We start from the raw sequence: 15,639 nt of genomic DNA on the forward strand, positions 1-15,639 counted from the left end.
GGTTTGGCTTTTATATGAACTTATTTGTCACCCAGGAGTTTATTCGGCCATTTAGGACCCTCTCTATGAGTTTCACTATGTTCGAAGTTAACGAGATGGGTCTGATATTTTCTATGGTAAAACCTAATCCTTGCTTTATTATTAATGGAATTACTTTAGCTATTTTCCAGTCGTACGGTATTCAGACAGTCTTTAAAGAGTCGTTTACAAGATTGAGCACGTCGCCGGGGGATAGCTTGAATAAAATTCTATTCATAGGAACTGTGATTCCATCTGGACCAGGAGCTGACGAGGGTAGACTCGAAATACTTTTGATGCTTCAGACAGCGTTACGTTTTCGAAGTCAGTGCTTATGCTAGACTTTTGCCAGTTGAAAGCCATAGTCCAAGAAAATCGAATTTCTAGACCTCTGCCAATTGACTCTAAAAAGTTTCGGTGCGCTCTTATTCTTCGTCTTCACCTTCACTATGCCTCACGATCTCAAAAACTGGCGTTAGTGAAGTGACAAAAAATACCTGAAGTTATTAACAATTCGCGTTGATTCACTTTTTTCGCTAGTACAGTACTTTTCTTGGTAGAGCCTGAAAGTGACACTTTGCCTTTATCTCAGCAGCACTTCTTCGAAAATTTGTTCACCGTACTATTCGTGACTTGAAAAAACTGCTCAATTTAGTCATAATTTCAATAAATAGGCAATGAACAGTTGACTTCGTTGCTTGAAACGTATAGTAAAAAGATGCCACCGTGATTTGTTCTATACTTCCTTCAATATGACAGGAACTTGGAATAACGTAGTCACAAAATTAAGCTTCTAATATACTCAAGCTTTAGATGTTTTTAAGTAAACGAAAACGTTCAGTGCTTCTCAGTCCTGAGTTCATAGCTAAAAAGTTTGCCTTGATCATATTCATGCAGAATCCTTTGTCTAGGTATATTATGCACGCAAATAGGACGGCAATGTTAGTGGCTGCCAAGAACACATTTTTTTTTTCAGTGGCGGTCTGTGGCTGTAATTTCTTGGCATGCTCGGTCATTGTAACGAGCTGTATAGAGAGACAAAGCTCTAGACGAGACGCTCGTGTTTCTGTACGGAAACCTGCAATGACTCAATCGTCATCGGGCAGTAACGAGGCCGTTTATGCAATCACACAAAAAATGAATTTAAAAAAGACATGAAAGGTGTAAAATAAATAAAGGAAAAAAATATAACATGCTGGGAATGCTGGTGTGAGAGTCACAAGGGAATAAAACAGAAAGAGTTCACTGGAGAGGAAGGCGGTGGTCAAGTCCCGGCGGCAAACTCAACGCTGGGAAGGGATGGCCAACGCTAGGGTAGCCTGGTGAGTCCAATGACAGCCGCGGCCAAGAACGCGGCTCACTGCGGAGGTCGTTGACCTGGAGCACGCATGGCGTTTGCCATGCCTATCTCGAACGCTGGCTTGCGCTCGCTGCCGTATGTGCCGGTCTCGCCTGACGGAAACGTCCTGGCGACGTTTCGTCCACGCCAGGCCCGAACTGAAAGGACGGCTGGTATGGCCCCCGGTGGGAGCCCGCTGAGACCTCGAGTCCGCAACCCGACGGGTCACTGCTCCTACGCCCTGGTTCTTCAACCTTGCTTCTTCCTTCCAGCCACGTCTGCCTCACTCCTTCTTCTTCTTCGCACACCCCACTGCCCTGATTTTCCTGCGTCGTCTTCTTCGACTGTCTCTGCGGCGCGCACTTCAAACACAATTTTCTGTTCACGATCACGCACGGCCACTTCACTCATCACACATGCCCCTCCTTCGGAAAAAGTTTTTTCTTTCTAAAAAAAAAACTTTCTAGCCACGTCTTAGTCGCAATCACCACGTGTCCGCACAAGACCACTGCACCGCACCAGTGAATAGAGGTGATATATGTCCACAATAAATGTTCACACAACCTCACACATAAAAAACAAGAAAAAAACATGTAGTCAGCCATGGCACGATGACTGCTTTCTTCTGGTGAATAAACCACGTGGTTCAGAAATATACAATGTAGACAAACTGTAAACCAGTTGCAATACACTTCCGTGAAAGCTTAGGTTACAGCCTACTCATAAAATCGGCACCTGAATTATCTGAGCCTCTAATATGCTGAATAACAAAAGAATACTCTTGTAGTGCCAGACTCCATCTCAGTAGTCTGCCGTTCAGGTGTTTGGCCTTAGCTAGATATTGTAATGGTTGGTGATCAGTTTGCACAACAAACTGCGTTCCGTACACAAAGATGTGAAACTTTTCTATTGCCCACACTAGTGCCAGACATTCTCGTTCTATGGTGGAGTAATTCTGTTCTCGCGGCAATAGCTGTCGGCTAGCGTATGACACTGGATGTAACACCCCATCGTGGTCCTGCATGAGAACTGCCCCGATACAGGTGTCAGACGCATCCGAACGCAGTACGAATGTGCGTTTCGGATCAGGAGCTCGTACTATTGGTCCTGATGAGAGGGCTTGCTTCAGTGTCTCAAAAGCCGCTTCTCTTTCTTGGTTCCAGCAGATCTTGTTCTTCTTCCTTTTCTTGGTTAATTCCGTTAAAGGCTGGGCCTTTTCGGCATATCGGGGTATTAAATCGCGGTAGTATCCTGCTAATCCCAGGAACGATCGCAGCTGCCTCTTGGTCTCGGGTCGAGTTGCGTTAGCAATCTTCGCCACTGTACTTTCTACTGGTTGAATAATTCCGCCTCCCAACCGATGACCCAAGAAGATGACGGATTCCACTGCGATTTCACATTTCTGAGGCTTGATGGTTAGTCCTGCTTCACGGACTCGCTGCAACAAGTGCTGCAAAGTCTCCAAGTGCTCCACCCATGTCGCTGTAGCTACGAGAACGTCGTCAATGTAATGGACTACGTTTTCCACACCCCGAAGAAGAGTCCTCATTAATCTCGTGAACACTGCGGAAGCCGTCTTGATGCCGAAAGGCATATACATGAATTGGTAATGTCCTGACTGCGTCGAGAAGGCAGTGACTGGTCTTGAAGCCCGATGGAGTGGGACTTGCCAATAGCCTTTCGTCAGATCGAACTTGGAAAAATATCTCTTGGTGCCGACCTCGGTGAACATTATGTCCGTTCGTGGTATGGGTTCGGCATCGGAGATTAGAATCTCAATAATACGCCGAAAGTCCACACACGTACGATAAAAGTTATCCGGCTTCTTGACGAGAACCAGTGGTGAATTATAAGGAGAATTCGATCTCTTGATGGCGCCATGCTTCAGCATGTCTTGAACTTCCTTCTCTACGACTTCCTTCATTGCTATCGGCAAAGGGTACTGTGGAGTGTTAATAGATTCAGATGTTGTCAACTGAAGGCGGCACTCCAAAATGTTTGTCTTTCCGGGGATGTCGGAAAAGACATCGTCATAAGCGGCTAGAATCTTTTCAAGCGCAACACGCTTCTCTTCTTCCAGTCCCTCGGCTATAGGAATTGCTTCCACGCCAACGCTTTGGGTAGTCTTGCAGACTGATAATGGCGTGTCTGTCTCGTCCTCTTCCATGACCGCGAAAGATGCTGTTTGAGGGGTTGTCCTCGGCTGTAGATTTTAATAGCGCTTCAGCATATTTATGTGGAACAGTTTGTTGCCATGTCCCAGGTCCAATAAATAGTCATGGTTATCTTTCTTTCCAAGGACTCGAAAAGGTCCTTTCCATTGCATCAATAACTTGTTCTCCGTGGTAGGGAGTAAGATCAAAGCAAGATCTCCCACTTCTAACAGACGGTTCTTGCTTCCCCGATCATAGTACTGCTTTTGAGTTTTCCTCGCTTGTGACAAGTTCTCATGGGCTAGTTGCAACGTCTTCTCAAGACGATCTTGAAGATCCAAGACGTAGCCATACGTTGTTTTTACTTCATCACTGATGTGTTCTCCCGTCCACAGCTCCTTCAATATACTGAGAGGGCCTCTAACGTACCTCCCATAGATAAGTTCAAACGGCGAGAATCCCATGCTGGTTTGGGGTACCTCTCGGTATGCAAAAAGGAGTGGCGCGAGCAGCCGATCCCATAATTTCGGATCCTCTTGAAATAGTTTTCGCAGCATCTGTTTCAGCGTGCCATTAAACCGTTCAACCATCCCGTTGCACATAGGGTGGTAGGGTGTCGAACTTAGATGTTTGATGGAAAGCAGTGCGTTGACTTCTCTCATCAACTCGGACGTAAAGCAAGATGCCTGATCGCACAGAATCTCACGGGGAAATCCAGTGCGTGAAAACATTTCCAACAGGCCCTCTGTCACAGTCACCGAATCAATCGCGGGCAGGGCCACTGCGTCTGGATAACGTGTCGCAAAGTCAACCATTGTCAGAATGTATCGGTTACCCTTGTTAGAGACTGGTTTCAAGGGTCCGATAATGTCAACTGCCACTCGCTCGAATGGTGTCTCAATCAACGGCATTTGGCCAAATGGTGCTTTGCCTACTTTGCTTTTCGGGTACGTTCTTTGGCACGTATCACAAGATCGAACATATCTTTTAGCTTCTTCCTGTACTCCAGGCCAATAGAACGAGCCTAGTATCCGATCAATGGTTCTTTTCGTACCTTGATATCCTGACATCAGACTTTCGTGCGCCATCTCAAGCACTTGGCTGCGCAATTTGCAGGGAACTACCAACTGTTTTATCACTTTGCCAGAGGATAACCGGTAATGGCGGTAGACTATCCCCCTTTCTATGGTAAACGAATAATTGGTTGATCCCCTTCCATAATATACTTGTCCGACTTTGTTTCTGCAGGTATCCAAGGTCTTGTCTTCTGCTTGCGCAGTTTCGAGATCCTTTCTGGTCATTTTCAAACTGTCGACCTTGAGTGTGGCTGAATCTGGCTTAGACCTTGTGCTCTTGATGCCGCTCAGCAAGTGGTTCAAGTGATGACTTTCCTCCTTGCATCGTTTACGTGCTACGCTGTCCGTCTCTAATTTCGGTACAGCAAGCTTCTCTTTCCATGTTGTATCAGGGTCGTGAGCCTGACGTGATCCGGGCACATTTCCCACGATAATGTCATATAACGGGGAAATCATGCATTTTACGATGCATACGCCTGAAAAGTATGGTGAAAAAATTTCCACCTTTGCCTCTGGAACCTTAATTCTACTTCCATCCGCCAAGAACAATGTTGCCGTGGTTCCCGTAAGTGCTCCGTCTGGCATGAGGGAACGCCGCACAACCATCGTATTACTTCCTGTGTCCCGTAATACTGAGGCAGTCTTGCCGAATATCACGCCCTGCAACACGGGCATCTGATGCTTCGCCACCCTTGGTTCGGTATTCACTGCACTAGCCATACTCTCTTCGCTTTTTTCGTCCTCCACCTGCTCGACTTCGTTAATGTTCTCCCTTTGCGACCATATACATGAGGCTTTCCGTGTAGTGCTGGGTATCTTGGTGCACGCTTGGGTGTCGTGCCCAGTTTTACGACAATACCCACAGTAAGGTTGCCTTGTCCGAGCGCGGCATTCTGCAGCGATGTGACCGGTCTTGTCACACACAAAACAGCGAGTGGAAGCCTTTGAAGTTGAATTACCGCCTTTTCCTGCAGGAGTGTTCTCCCCTTTGTCACGGAAAACAAGCAAGTTTGACTGTCGCTGAGCTTCTAAGAAATTGTCGGCCGCTTCCGCCATGTCTTCAAGCTTACGGCAGTTTTTCTCTCGCAAAAATAGCGCCACCTTATCATGACAGTTGTTTATAAATTGCTCCGCTACTATGAGATTCCGAACTGATAAGTATTCCTTTTCCGTTTTCGACATCTCAACCCATCTGTCGAAGAAGCTTGTTAGCCTCGTTGCGTACTGTACGCCCGTTTCACCCTCTTGTGGCTTGCTGTGACGGAATTTTTCACGGTATCCCTCCGCCGTGAAACGAAATCGCTGCAGTAGCGCCAACTTGGTTTTGTCATAATCGAGAGCCTCTTCTGGCGACAGACGACCAAAGACCTTGAGAGCCTCCCCGCTCAAACACAAACTTAGGGCCGTGGCCCACTTGTCTTTTGGCCATTCTTGACCGGTAGCAACATTCTCAAACCTTTTTAAGTATGCGTCTAAGTCGTCCCGGTTCTCGTTAAACTCTGGCATGAAATTGCGAGGATTAAAGGTAGGAGATGCTCGAACTGGTCGGTCTTGGTCAGCCACCACTGACTCTCTAACGCCTTCAGCCTGAGCGAGTTGAAGACGCAACTGTATAGTCTTCTGGTATTCCTCCTGAAGTCGCCGTTCTAACTCCATCTGCTCCATCTTCTCTTTCCTTGCATCACGTTCTGCAGCCCTCTCTTCTCGAGCTCGAGACTCCCGTTCTTCTACCCAAGCCCTTACCTCAGCTCCCTCTAGCCCCATGCGCAACGCCAGTGCCGTTAAATCTGAACTCATCTTTGATCTGTCTTTTTTTTCTAGCAAAATGTACCCAGGGAACAGTAACTATTAATGCAATAAACGGCCTTGTCCTGTCGCCTTGGACGCCAATGTAACGAGCTGTATAGAGAGACAAAGCTCTAGACGAGACGCTCGTGTTTCTGTACGGAAACCTGCGATGACTCAATCGTCATCGGGCAGTAACGAGGGCGTTTATGCAATCACATAAAAAATGTAATTACAAAAGACATGAAAGGTGTAATAATAAATAAAGGGAAAAAATATAACATGCTGGGAATGCTGGTGTGAGAGTCACAAGGGCATAAAACAGAAAGAGTTCACCGGAGAGGAAGGCGGTGGTCAAGTCCCGGCGGCAAACTCAACGCTGGGAAGGGATGGCCAACGCTAGGGTAGCCTGGTGAGTCCAATGACAGCCGCGGCCAAGAACGCGGCTCACTGCAGAGGTCGTTGACCTGGAGCACGCATGGCGTTTGCCATGCCTATCTCGAACGCTGGCTTGCGCTCGCTGCCGTAGGTGCCGGTCTCGCCTGACGGAAACGTCCTGGCGACGTTTCGTCCACGCCAGGCCCGAACTGCAAGGACGGCTGGTATGGCCCCAGGTGGGAGCCCGCTGAGACCTCGAGTCCGCAACCCGACGGGTCACTGCTCCAACGCCCTGGTTCTTCAACCTTGCTTCTTCCTTCCAGCCACGTCTGCCCCACTCCTTCTTCTTCTTCGCACACCCCACTGCCCTGATTTTCCTGCGTCGTCTTCTTCGACTGTCTCTGCGGCGCGCACTTCAAACACAATTTTATGTTCACGATCACGCACGGCCACTTCACTCATCACAGTCATGGAGGTGCCCATCAGAAGGCGAATATTAGCCCCTGATGCATTGGGTTCCGGTCATATTCAATGGAATTAGTGTTAGGACAGATAAAGAACTTCCATTTTTTCCGAGCAGGTGCTACAAGTGCATTGATGAGAACGAAGATTATATGTCAAGGAAAGTATAGCGGATGCTCCTACGAGCTCATGTAGTGTAAAACTGTACAAATAAAATTGAATTAAAAGATAACCAGACACCGGCTGGATCCGAGCCTGTTCTGCTCGACGCACGCACCTGATGCACCACTGTGCTACGCTTGTAGTCATTCCCCCATCAACAATTTAGGGTATACTTGTGCATATAAACCTAGGAGCGCCATTCAGCGCCATTGCTTGCAATTACCGCCAATAATTGTCATTACAATCCAGTCCTGCAAAACATCAGTATTGTGTTTAACATACTCTCGCTACCAATATGTCCTCTCGCGCGATGGTTCAACTCTCACGGAGACTTTGTAGTGGGATATTTGACAGGAAACCTTAGATGAGCATTACCTAATGGGCAAAGCTGATTTGTCACCTTACGACGGATTGTATTCATTATACATACGCTAAGTCAGATTGCTACTATTCTCAAGATGATAAAATTTTACAGGAGTTCTTGTTGGCTAAAACACACAATGCATAGCCTCGTATTCGAAGAATTATAGCAGCGGAGAGGACTTGTCTATTTTGTCTTGTTGCAGAATCATTCACCTTCACTAATCATTGTAGGCTGTCCTACCATGCGTAATTGAGTATGTAGTGAAGCTTTGAACGAAAAACTACAGCAGGTGTTTTTGGTTGAGTGCGCTTCAGCGATCACAACTTACTGCGACGCGGAGGACTATGTAGCGATCATAAACTACGTAATAAATAAAAACTGAATAATCGTCTCTCTTGAAAAAAATGTGGTGTGCGAATGAATTGTTTCTGCCAATCCTGTCGGTGCGTGTTTTCCATGGGAAAAGCAGAAAACAGAAAAAACACTAGGACTGCGTGCAACGCCCAGCACAGTCACAGCAAAAGCCGGAAGCGCGGCCTTTCGCAGCCTCTTCTAAACACTCTTTGGGCCACAAGATGGGTGCACACAAGATGGGCGCCCACTATGACATAAATAATCATAAATTTTCTGTAGTAGGCCGCCTTTCACTGAGCTATTCTTCATCACACTTTGGGGAAGCTTGGTATTCCCTGTTTTCCGAGGCATTATTTGCAAGAATATGTGCAGTGGCTGACTAGGATGACGAGCTATGCCTGAAGTCGGTATAGCCGACAGTTAATAGGGGATCAAGAACAAGATTCTGTAATGGCTCGGAGCAATGTAGGATTCAATCGTTGCGCAATTCGAATTGTAGGACGCCTGGTTGTTCTGCTGTTCTAAAACGCTTAATGACTTATATTACCACGAATACTTTCTCCACATGAAGTGTTTAAAAGGCTAGTTTATAAGTGAGTTTCAAGCAGCGGCGTGGCTTGGTAGAAAACTGTCATGGCACGCAGGCTCTGCCTCTCATTTCCCGTTAACAGTGATTGGCATGTCCTCGTAGAAAAGATCGGTCCAGCACTGCGTGCTTTGAGCTTTCTGAGGTTTCTGTCTTGCGCAACACCGCTATGAGGGCCCGAGAAATAGCCGCCAGCAGTGTGAGAGTTAGCTCCCACTGTTTCGCTTCTACTCATGGTTTCCTTGAGCGGGAGATGTAATTTTTTGAAGGGAGTTAGCTTTGAAGGGAGATATAGAATTCCAAGCTGTAATAATTGAATGCTTTGCTTAACCTTTAGGTTACCATGGCTAAAGCTTTCTCCAAAGTGCAAACATGTATACTTGGCTTTAATTAATCTCTCTCGTGTCTCTCTTCCCTGCTTTTTTTCACTTCAACATAGAATTGATCGGAGTGGTTGCGCAGTGGGTGTTTCGGCTTCGTAATTTCTCACCTATGCCGCAGAAGGGACGACCAATAAATATCGGCGAGTACATTCATTGGTGGAGAGACATCCGAGTTCTCCTCTTACTTTATAGTTCATCAAAGAATACACCGTGATTCACATACCTAACAGGGAGGAGGAAATTTCAGACAATTTTTATCACGAAGCCGTTATATGCTGGGGGTCCTTTAAGCTTTCAATGACGTACTTCCGTCATGGAAATGACGTCTAAAGATAACTTTCAGATGACCAAGTTCCGTCAACGGCCGTCGAACCCACAATATCTCGGTAGGCGATAACATTTGCAGGGTATGCTATTCCCTGCACTACCATAACATACTTTGTAGGATTTAAAAGCAGGCCTTTTACATATACCACTGCCCTCTCACGGTACTCTTGGTAAAGTGCATCATAGCATCATTACCATGGAATCCAGGATTAGTTCTGAAATGCTTTCAATGCATCGTTTTGTCCGTGTCCGTCCTAATTGACGCGTTTTCAATAGAATCGGAGTTTTGTGAACACAATAAAATTCTGCCAGGTGGTGACCTTGCCCAAAAAGTTGGTGTGACTAAAAGCATCCATTCATTCATACCAAAAATAGTTCTGTGGTATACCAAGCATGCAAAGCAACGCGCTTGCTTGGTCTGGTTGTAATTTTGCGTTGCCCGCTTACACTCGCCACGCGAGAAATCATGGCCGGACAAAAGGAAAGTCACTATGCGCGTTGCGTTTCCCTTAAATCGGGCAGTGGCAATCACTAATTCGAACATGTCATGAGCAGCCGACGTTAGGGCACGTTTGGCCTACAATAAGTCGCACTCCTCTGGCTGTCACTCTGCTTTATTTGGTTTCGCTGTCACCTTTAACTACTAGAACTATATCGGGCATCATTATTCAATATTGAGTCATTATTCACGGACGTTAGTAGTCGGGATGGGGATGTATCGGTAAGCGTCAACGTGGATGTATTTACAAGAAATGGCGCTTGAATTTAGCTGTCTAAAACGCAGAGGCATCACATAAGCTCTATTATAATAATGTACAACAAGCAATAAACTGCTTTCTGTAAGGAGATGTTTTACTTTCGTGTTATACCGATTCCCAGGATGGAGGGATCAATCATGTTCGTTTACCTGCTTTCGGCAATGGTGTTGGTCTCAATTCGTGCCATATTTTGTCGCAAATCCTTGCATACCAGGTCAAGATTTCCTGCTGTGCTGACTTTGAAGTTTTGCCGACTGAAGATGTCTCTATAAAAGAAAACAACGTGAAAACGTATTGCGCGCTGAATTAAAAAGAAAGGCACACGTTCAATAACTAAATGTTTTTTTGTTTGAGTTTGGCAGATTAACCGGCACTCGTCAGATTATTCTAACAAAGACCGGTCCAACTACCTAAACATTGTATGTGAACTGCGTTGTATGTGAGCCAAAGCAATGTTATTTAACACGAAGATGTTTATGCCAGCATCCGCCAAGATGTCAATCGCGTGTTAAATATTGCGCATTACACTTCTTAGCTGGTTGGTTAGACGACTTAGTCACTGATAGCGGGATGACTTTCTGCTCTCCTATAGTAGAATACAAAGTACTCTGACTCGTTGAACACTTTTTCTAGACACACGTATTTCTATCACAAAAGTGACGTCGAAAAAATACATACACTTATAAATTATATAAAAAACATTGGCTGCGTATCTGCATGTTACACAGCACATGTCGTCGAAAGACGATAGTCTAGCGTCAGGAGAGAGTGAACAAAACGTTTATTTGATGTTCTGCGCAAGAAACTTGGTGAATGGTGTGGATCCTTTTCATATATACGCCACCTGACTGTGAGCTTTTCGTCAGTTTCGCTTCGCAAAAGAGCGTGGGATAGCTAGCGCCATCATGAGGGCATGGAAAGCGAGCCGTCAAATGTGTGAGTGCTGTGATGTTTGCGTTCGCGGCCAGTTCTCCGTATTATCCGCTGATATCGCACCGCTTTCTAGCTTGAACGAGCTCCTAGTAAACTCCGATAAGTATTTTGAGATGCTTCCGCAGCCCAATGAGCAACATTTTGTAATCTTCAACAGGTTGGACGAGCAGTTTGGCTTGGTATGACTGACAATGCATGGATCCGGCCCGCAAAAGACTCTCATCGGCGCTCCCTCCCGATGCGGTCCGCGTCCTGCAGGAATGCAAAAGGTGTCTGTGTGCCCTGCATTCAACGCGCATCAGCGTCACTGAGAAACAGAGCTTTCGTCGTCTGCTGCGGTGCCATCACAATGGCGGCAGACTGCAGTTCACGTCCGTGGCACTAGGGGCACCCTCTTTCAAAAAGGTCTAGTGTGTATTGGAGGCGAGCGAGTGCATCAAGTCATGTCACACGTGCGACATGAGCACCATGTGGCAGTTATCTTGGAAAACTCAGTGCGAGCACCCTGCACTCCTGTCTGGGAGGTGATAAGGTGTAGAACATCGGATGACGGGCAGGTGTCACCGCCGTATCGTCTCAGCAAAGCGTTGAAAACTATTGCCTTTTCTTGCAAGCGCTTCCTGGTCAGCGCAACGTGATAAATGGTACGGTCCCTATAATTACTTAAGCACTATTTTTCTTGTAAGATACACACGTACAAAATATTGACGTGTTATGGTGCCTCAGATATGTGCAATAATTGCTTTATCATTGACAATCACACAAGTAGGAACGCTTAATTTCGAGCAATATCGGTGGGTGCTGCGGATGACTTCGGCCATTTGGAGTATCGTTTGGCCACTTTGGTGTCATTTAGGGTACCTTTAAGGGCACACAAACAGACAAAAGTATAGACAGACAGGCAGATCATAAATTTTGCGTCGAATGTCCCCAAGAAAGACTATCGTCTTCAAAATTTCCGTCAATGGGAGTCAAAGCCAAGAGCCTTCAGTTCGCGACAACACGGGTCGAGCGACTTCCCAGTGCGTCTAGGCCACATATTCGCAAACCTTCACCATAGCCACTGGATAAATGGTCATCACTTTCCAAACGCGCTTTTTATAAAACTCACTTTTTATAAACTTACACTCAACTTCATTTCTACGCATCCGTTCTATTCGGCACGTTTCCTATAGGAGAAGGGTTAGTGACTTCACGTTCACTACTTGGCTCACCCCGCAAAAACAACGGCGGTTAAACAGTATGGAAACCGTTCAGTGGAGTTTTACTGTCTGACTGCAGCGCCAGAACACATAGCCTAGCGAATAAAAACAGAAACATTGAGACGGACGTTGTTGAAAATTGAACGCGAAGCGCGCGTCTGCTGTCGGCAGATTGCGGTCGACTGTACAGTGGCGTACCGACTCTTTGACGAGGGGGGGGGCATACCTACCTCACTCATCAACTGATATATGTATATATACCAAGCAGACTCATAACGAGGCCTTCATAGTGCAAAAAACCATGGTCTTTCAGCTTCTCCCTGATCCGGTGGGCCAAGCTGCGGGGTAAGAATAAAAGCTTAGCTCCCACTGTGCTCTAGTCCACTGCTTTATTACACTTTACAAACGCCACTTTACAAACTGATGGCATTGCTCCTAGCTACCATAAGCAAAGCTGACCATATTTATCAGAGACTACTGAGGAGACTTTTTTGGCGCTTTCAGTACAGCTAAAGTAAAGCATTTCAAAAGATTCGTAACACACATCGGCTCACAGCATGCAGCTTCGACAGAACAGCGGTGATTCTATTCATTTCAACGCATCGTCATAAGCCCGTCAGACAATGCCGTGCACTTAGCAACACTATTGCATATGTTTCTGACAGCCATCTTCTCTGCTACTACTGCGAGGGAGCCAGCCTTACCCACCGTTATAGCGAATAAAACTAGTTGGGACTCAGAGCCTTCGCCGCCAACGCGCTGTGTCTAGAGTGCGGGAAACGACTAAGTGACATCACCGAGCACCTCAAAGAAGCGCACTGGACACCTCGAAGACCTTCCCAATCATCGTCGTCAGGCAGCCACAAGGCAGCGCTGCACTGGCCGTAAACCGCTGCCCCTAGCTACTGTCCGGAAACCTTAGAGCACAGTCTCCGCCACCACCGAGGATCACTGAGAATTCTGACACACAAAAGAATAGTTACATAAACTGCTACTACAAAAGAGTGCGCAGTAAGCCAGCGTTCTTGCTTCATATTGCGACCGTGGAGCTCTCAGATGCCCACTCCTAGAAAGAAACCCGTAGCCAAGGTGGTAACACAAATTCCTCCATTCTACACAGCCTACTAAAATTGATCATCTGCACAGTGACCATTAAGCGGATGTTTTCGGGGCAAAAAAAATATTCACTGCAAACAGAAGTTACTTGCTCTAACGCATGCAGGTAACCAAGATTGATAGCTTTCATGAGATTGTTTTAGCTGGAATTTTACTAAAATCTTATAAAACAACAAAAGCTTACAAAGAATGAAGAGATTTGAAGAGGAACCTCTTGAGCTCATTCAGAACAGCGCCAATTTCAGTGGTGTTACGGCTGAAGTTACGAGCATGGAGCAGGAAGCCAGAGACCTCGGTGATGCCCAGGGCTGACATATGGTGCCATGTCTGTAGAAATCGAAATGTATGAGCGATAACAGGTAGCGCAACACCAAAGAAATGCAGTTTGAACTATACTTTACGTATTTCGACGACAGTAGTAAGTATGATAAATCTCTAAAATCACAGCACGTATGGTTGTAGTATCGTAATAATCATGTTCGGAGCCTTTTCCAGTCAAGCAAAAAGCAAATTCACCGCAACCTATGTTTCAATCTATAGGGGCTTCAAATAAGTGACACAACGAGTAGTCATACTGAATGTAACGAGAAAGCAGCGAGTGTGAGTCATATCTATTGCATATATTTGGAAACGGAACTGTGCATTTTAGTCATGAACCTAGCATACATGATTTTAGACGGACCCACTTCCAATGGTAAGGTATATCAGAACTTTTGGGCGAGCGAACGAGAATATTTTTATGACAATCCCTATAACAAGCCCTCTAGGCCTTTGGCGCCATAAATGTGCGAAGTGTGAGCTAGCCATCCTAGGCGAGGTATGACGTGCCGCTTGTGCTGGCAGGGTTCCAGAAGACCGAGCAGCCGCGGCCACGGTACACCATCTCCAGCACACCATCTCCGGTACACTAAAGTTTATTAGCTCTGTCACCATGCTCGGAGTGACGGGATATGAATTTTAAGGTTCTTTCTCAGGATCTGGTACTCTGATTGAAGTCGAAATTGACAACTTTGTCTCCCCTGTCGCATGTACTATGCACGAGTGAAAGTGTGTGTGTGGGTGCGGGAGTGGGGGCTCCTGACAGTTATTTCTCAAGCAGAACAGAAACATGACAGCCATATTGTGTCCTGAGATTGGTGCATGGAAATAGAACCAGGCAGGTGGGAGGGGGGTGGCAGTTCATATGGCTTTAGCATGTATGGGTCCTGGGAAAATTGCGAAATTCGAAAATTTCGCTCGTAGGCGAATGGTGTCTTCAGGACAAATACGCCTAGAAAGATCGAGCAGTGCCTGTAAACAGTGCCATTTATTCTAGCGAAAAATAGGCAGATCTAACGTACAGTGGAAATTGACGATATGCGAAGCACGAATGAGGAAGGCTGATATCTCACAATAAAATCAGCCCAAAGTTATGAGGCAGAGAATAATTATGCCGTTCATGACTTTTAAGTCAAGATTATCATGTTTGAACTTGTCATTTACCTTCGCCATCTATTCACGTCCCCTGATACCCAATGTGGCACTATAGAAGCCAGCGAAACGGCCGCGAGCGCATCATGAGCGTAGCAAGTAGTCACGTTGTTACATGGCACGCATCTCACGATTATCATGTTTGCACCAGCCACAAACTTTCGTCATTCATTGACATGACGTAATACCACATTTGGCACACTTGAAGCTAGCGAAACGGCCGCGAGCGCATCCTGAGCGCAGCATGAAGTCAGGTTGTTACATGACACGCATTTCATCATTATTATGTTTCCACCAGTCATATACCTTCATCATTCATTGACGCGACGTAACACCAAGTTTGGCATATTTGAAGCTATCTTTTGTTTGGGGTGTTCCACTTCAGCAGACACATACTACGTGCCAGGTGACGAAGTTGCTTTGCAACGTTTGTCCTTGACAAAGGAATCGGAAAGGTGTGTTCTTCTTGGTACGATGTGCGAGCCGCGTTGTCAGCAGAATCATTGCCGCTGATCCCACAATGGCCAGGTAGCCCCTAAAAATTTATCTCGCTGCCTGTTTCTATGACGTGGTGAAGGAGCTTGACAACCTCGTAAGTTAACTTTTCATGGCGACCTCGTCGAAAGACTGAGTGCATGCTTTGTAAGGCCGGTTTCGAGTCAGAAAACACAACCCATATGCACGGTCTCTGGGATTTCATATACTCTATGGCGCCACGCAAATCCGCAAGCTCTGCCGCCGTTGACGTAGTGACGTGTGACAGCTTGATTCAC

At 46.2% G+C, this 15,639-nt stretch overlaps 1 protein-coding gene across 1 annotated transcript in view; it reads right to left on the bottom strand.

Moving 5' to 3' along the window:
- The window catches only part of LOC119163902 (dehydrodolichyl diphosphate synthase complex subunit DHDDS), a 67,874-nt gene that overhangs the window by 7,762 nt on the left and 44,473 nt on the right, over positions 1 to 15,639 (bottom strand). The window contains exons 3-4 of the mRNA XM_075870682.1: positions 13,581 to 13,723; positions 10,295 to 10,411 (exon numbers count right to left, since the gene is read on the bottom strand). Of these exons, the coding sequence (XP_075726797.1) occupies positions 10,295 to 10,411; positions 13,581 to 13,723 (260 nt within the window). The remainder of the gene's footprint in view (positions 1 to 10,294; positions 10,412 to 13,580; positions 13,724 to 15,639) is intronic.

The sequence above is a fragment of the Rhipicephalus microplus genome, chromosome 8, assembly GCF_043290135.1.
Source record: "Rhipicephalus microplus isolate Deutch F79 chromosome 8, USDA_Rmic, whole genome shotgun sequence".
NCBI classification, from domain to species: Eukaryota; Metazoa; Arthropoda; class Arachnida; order Ixodida; family Ixodidae; genus Rhipicephalus; species Rhipicephalus microplus.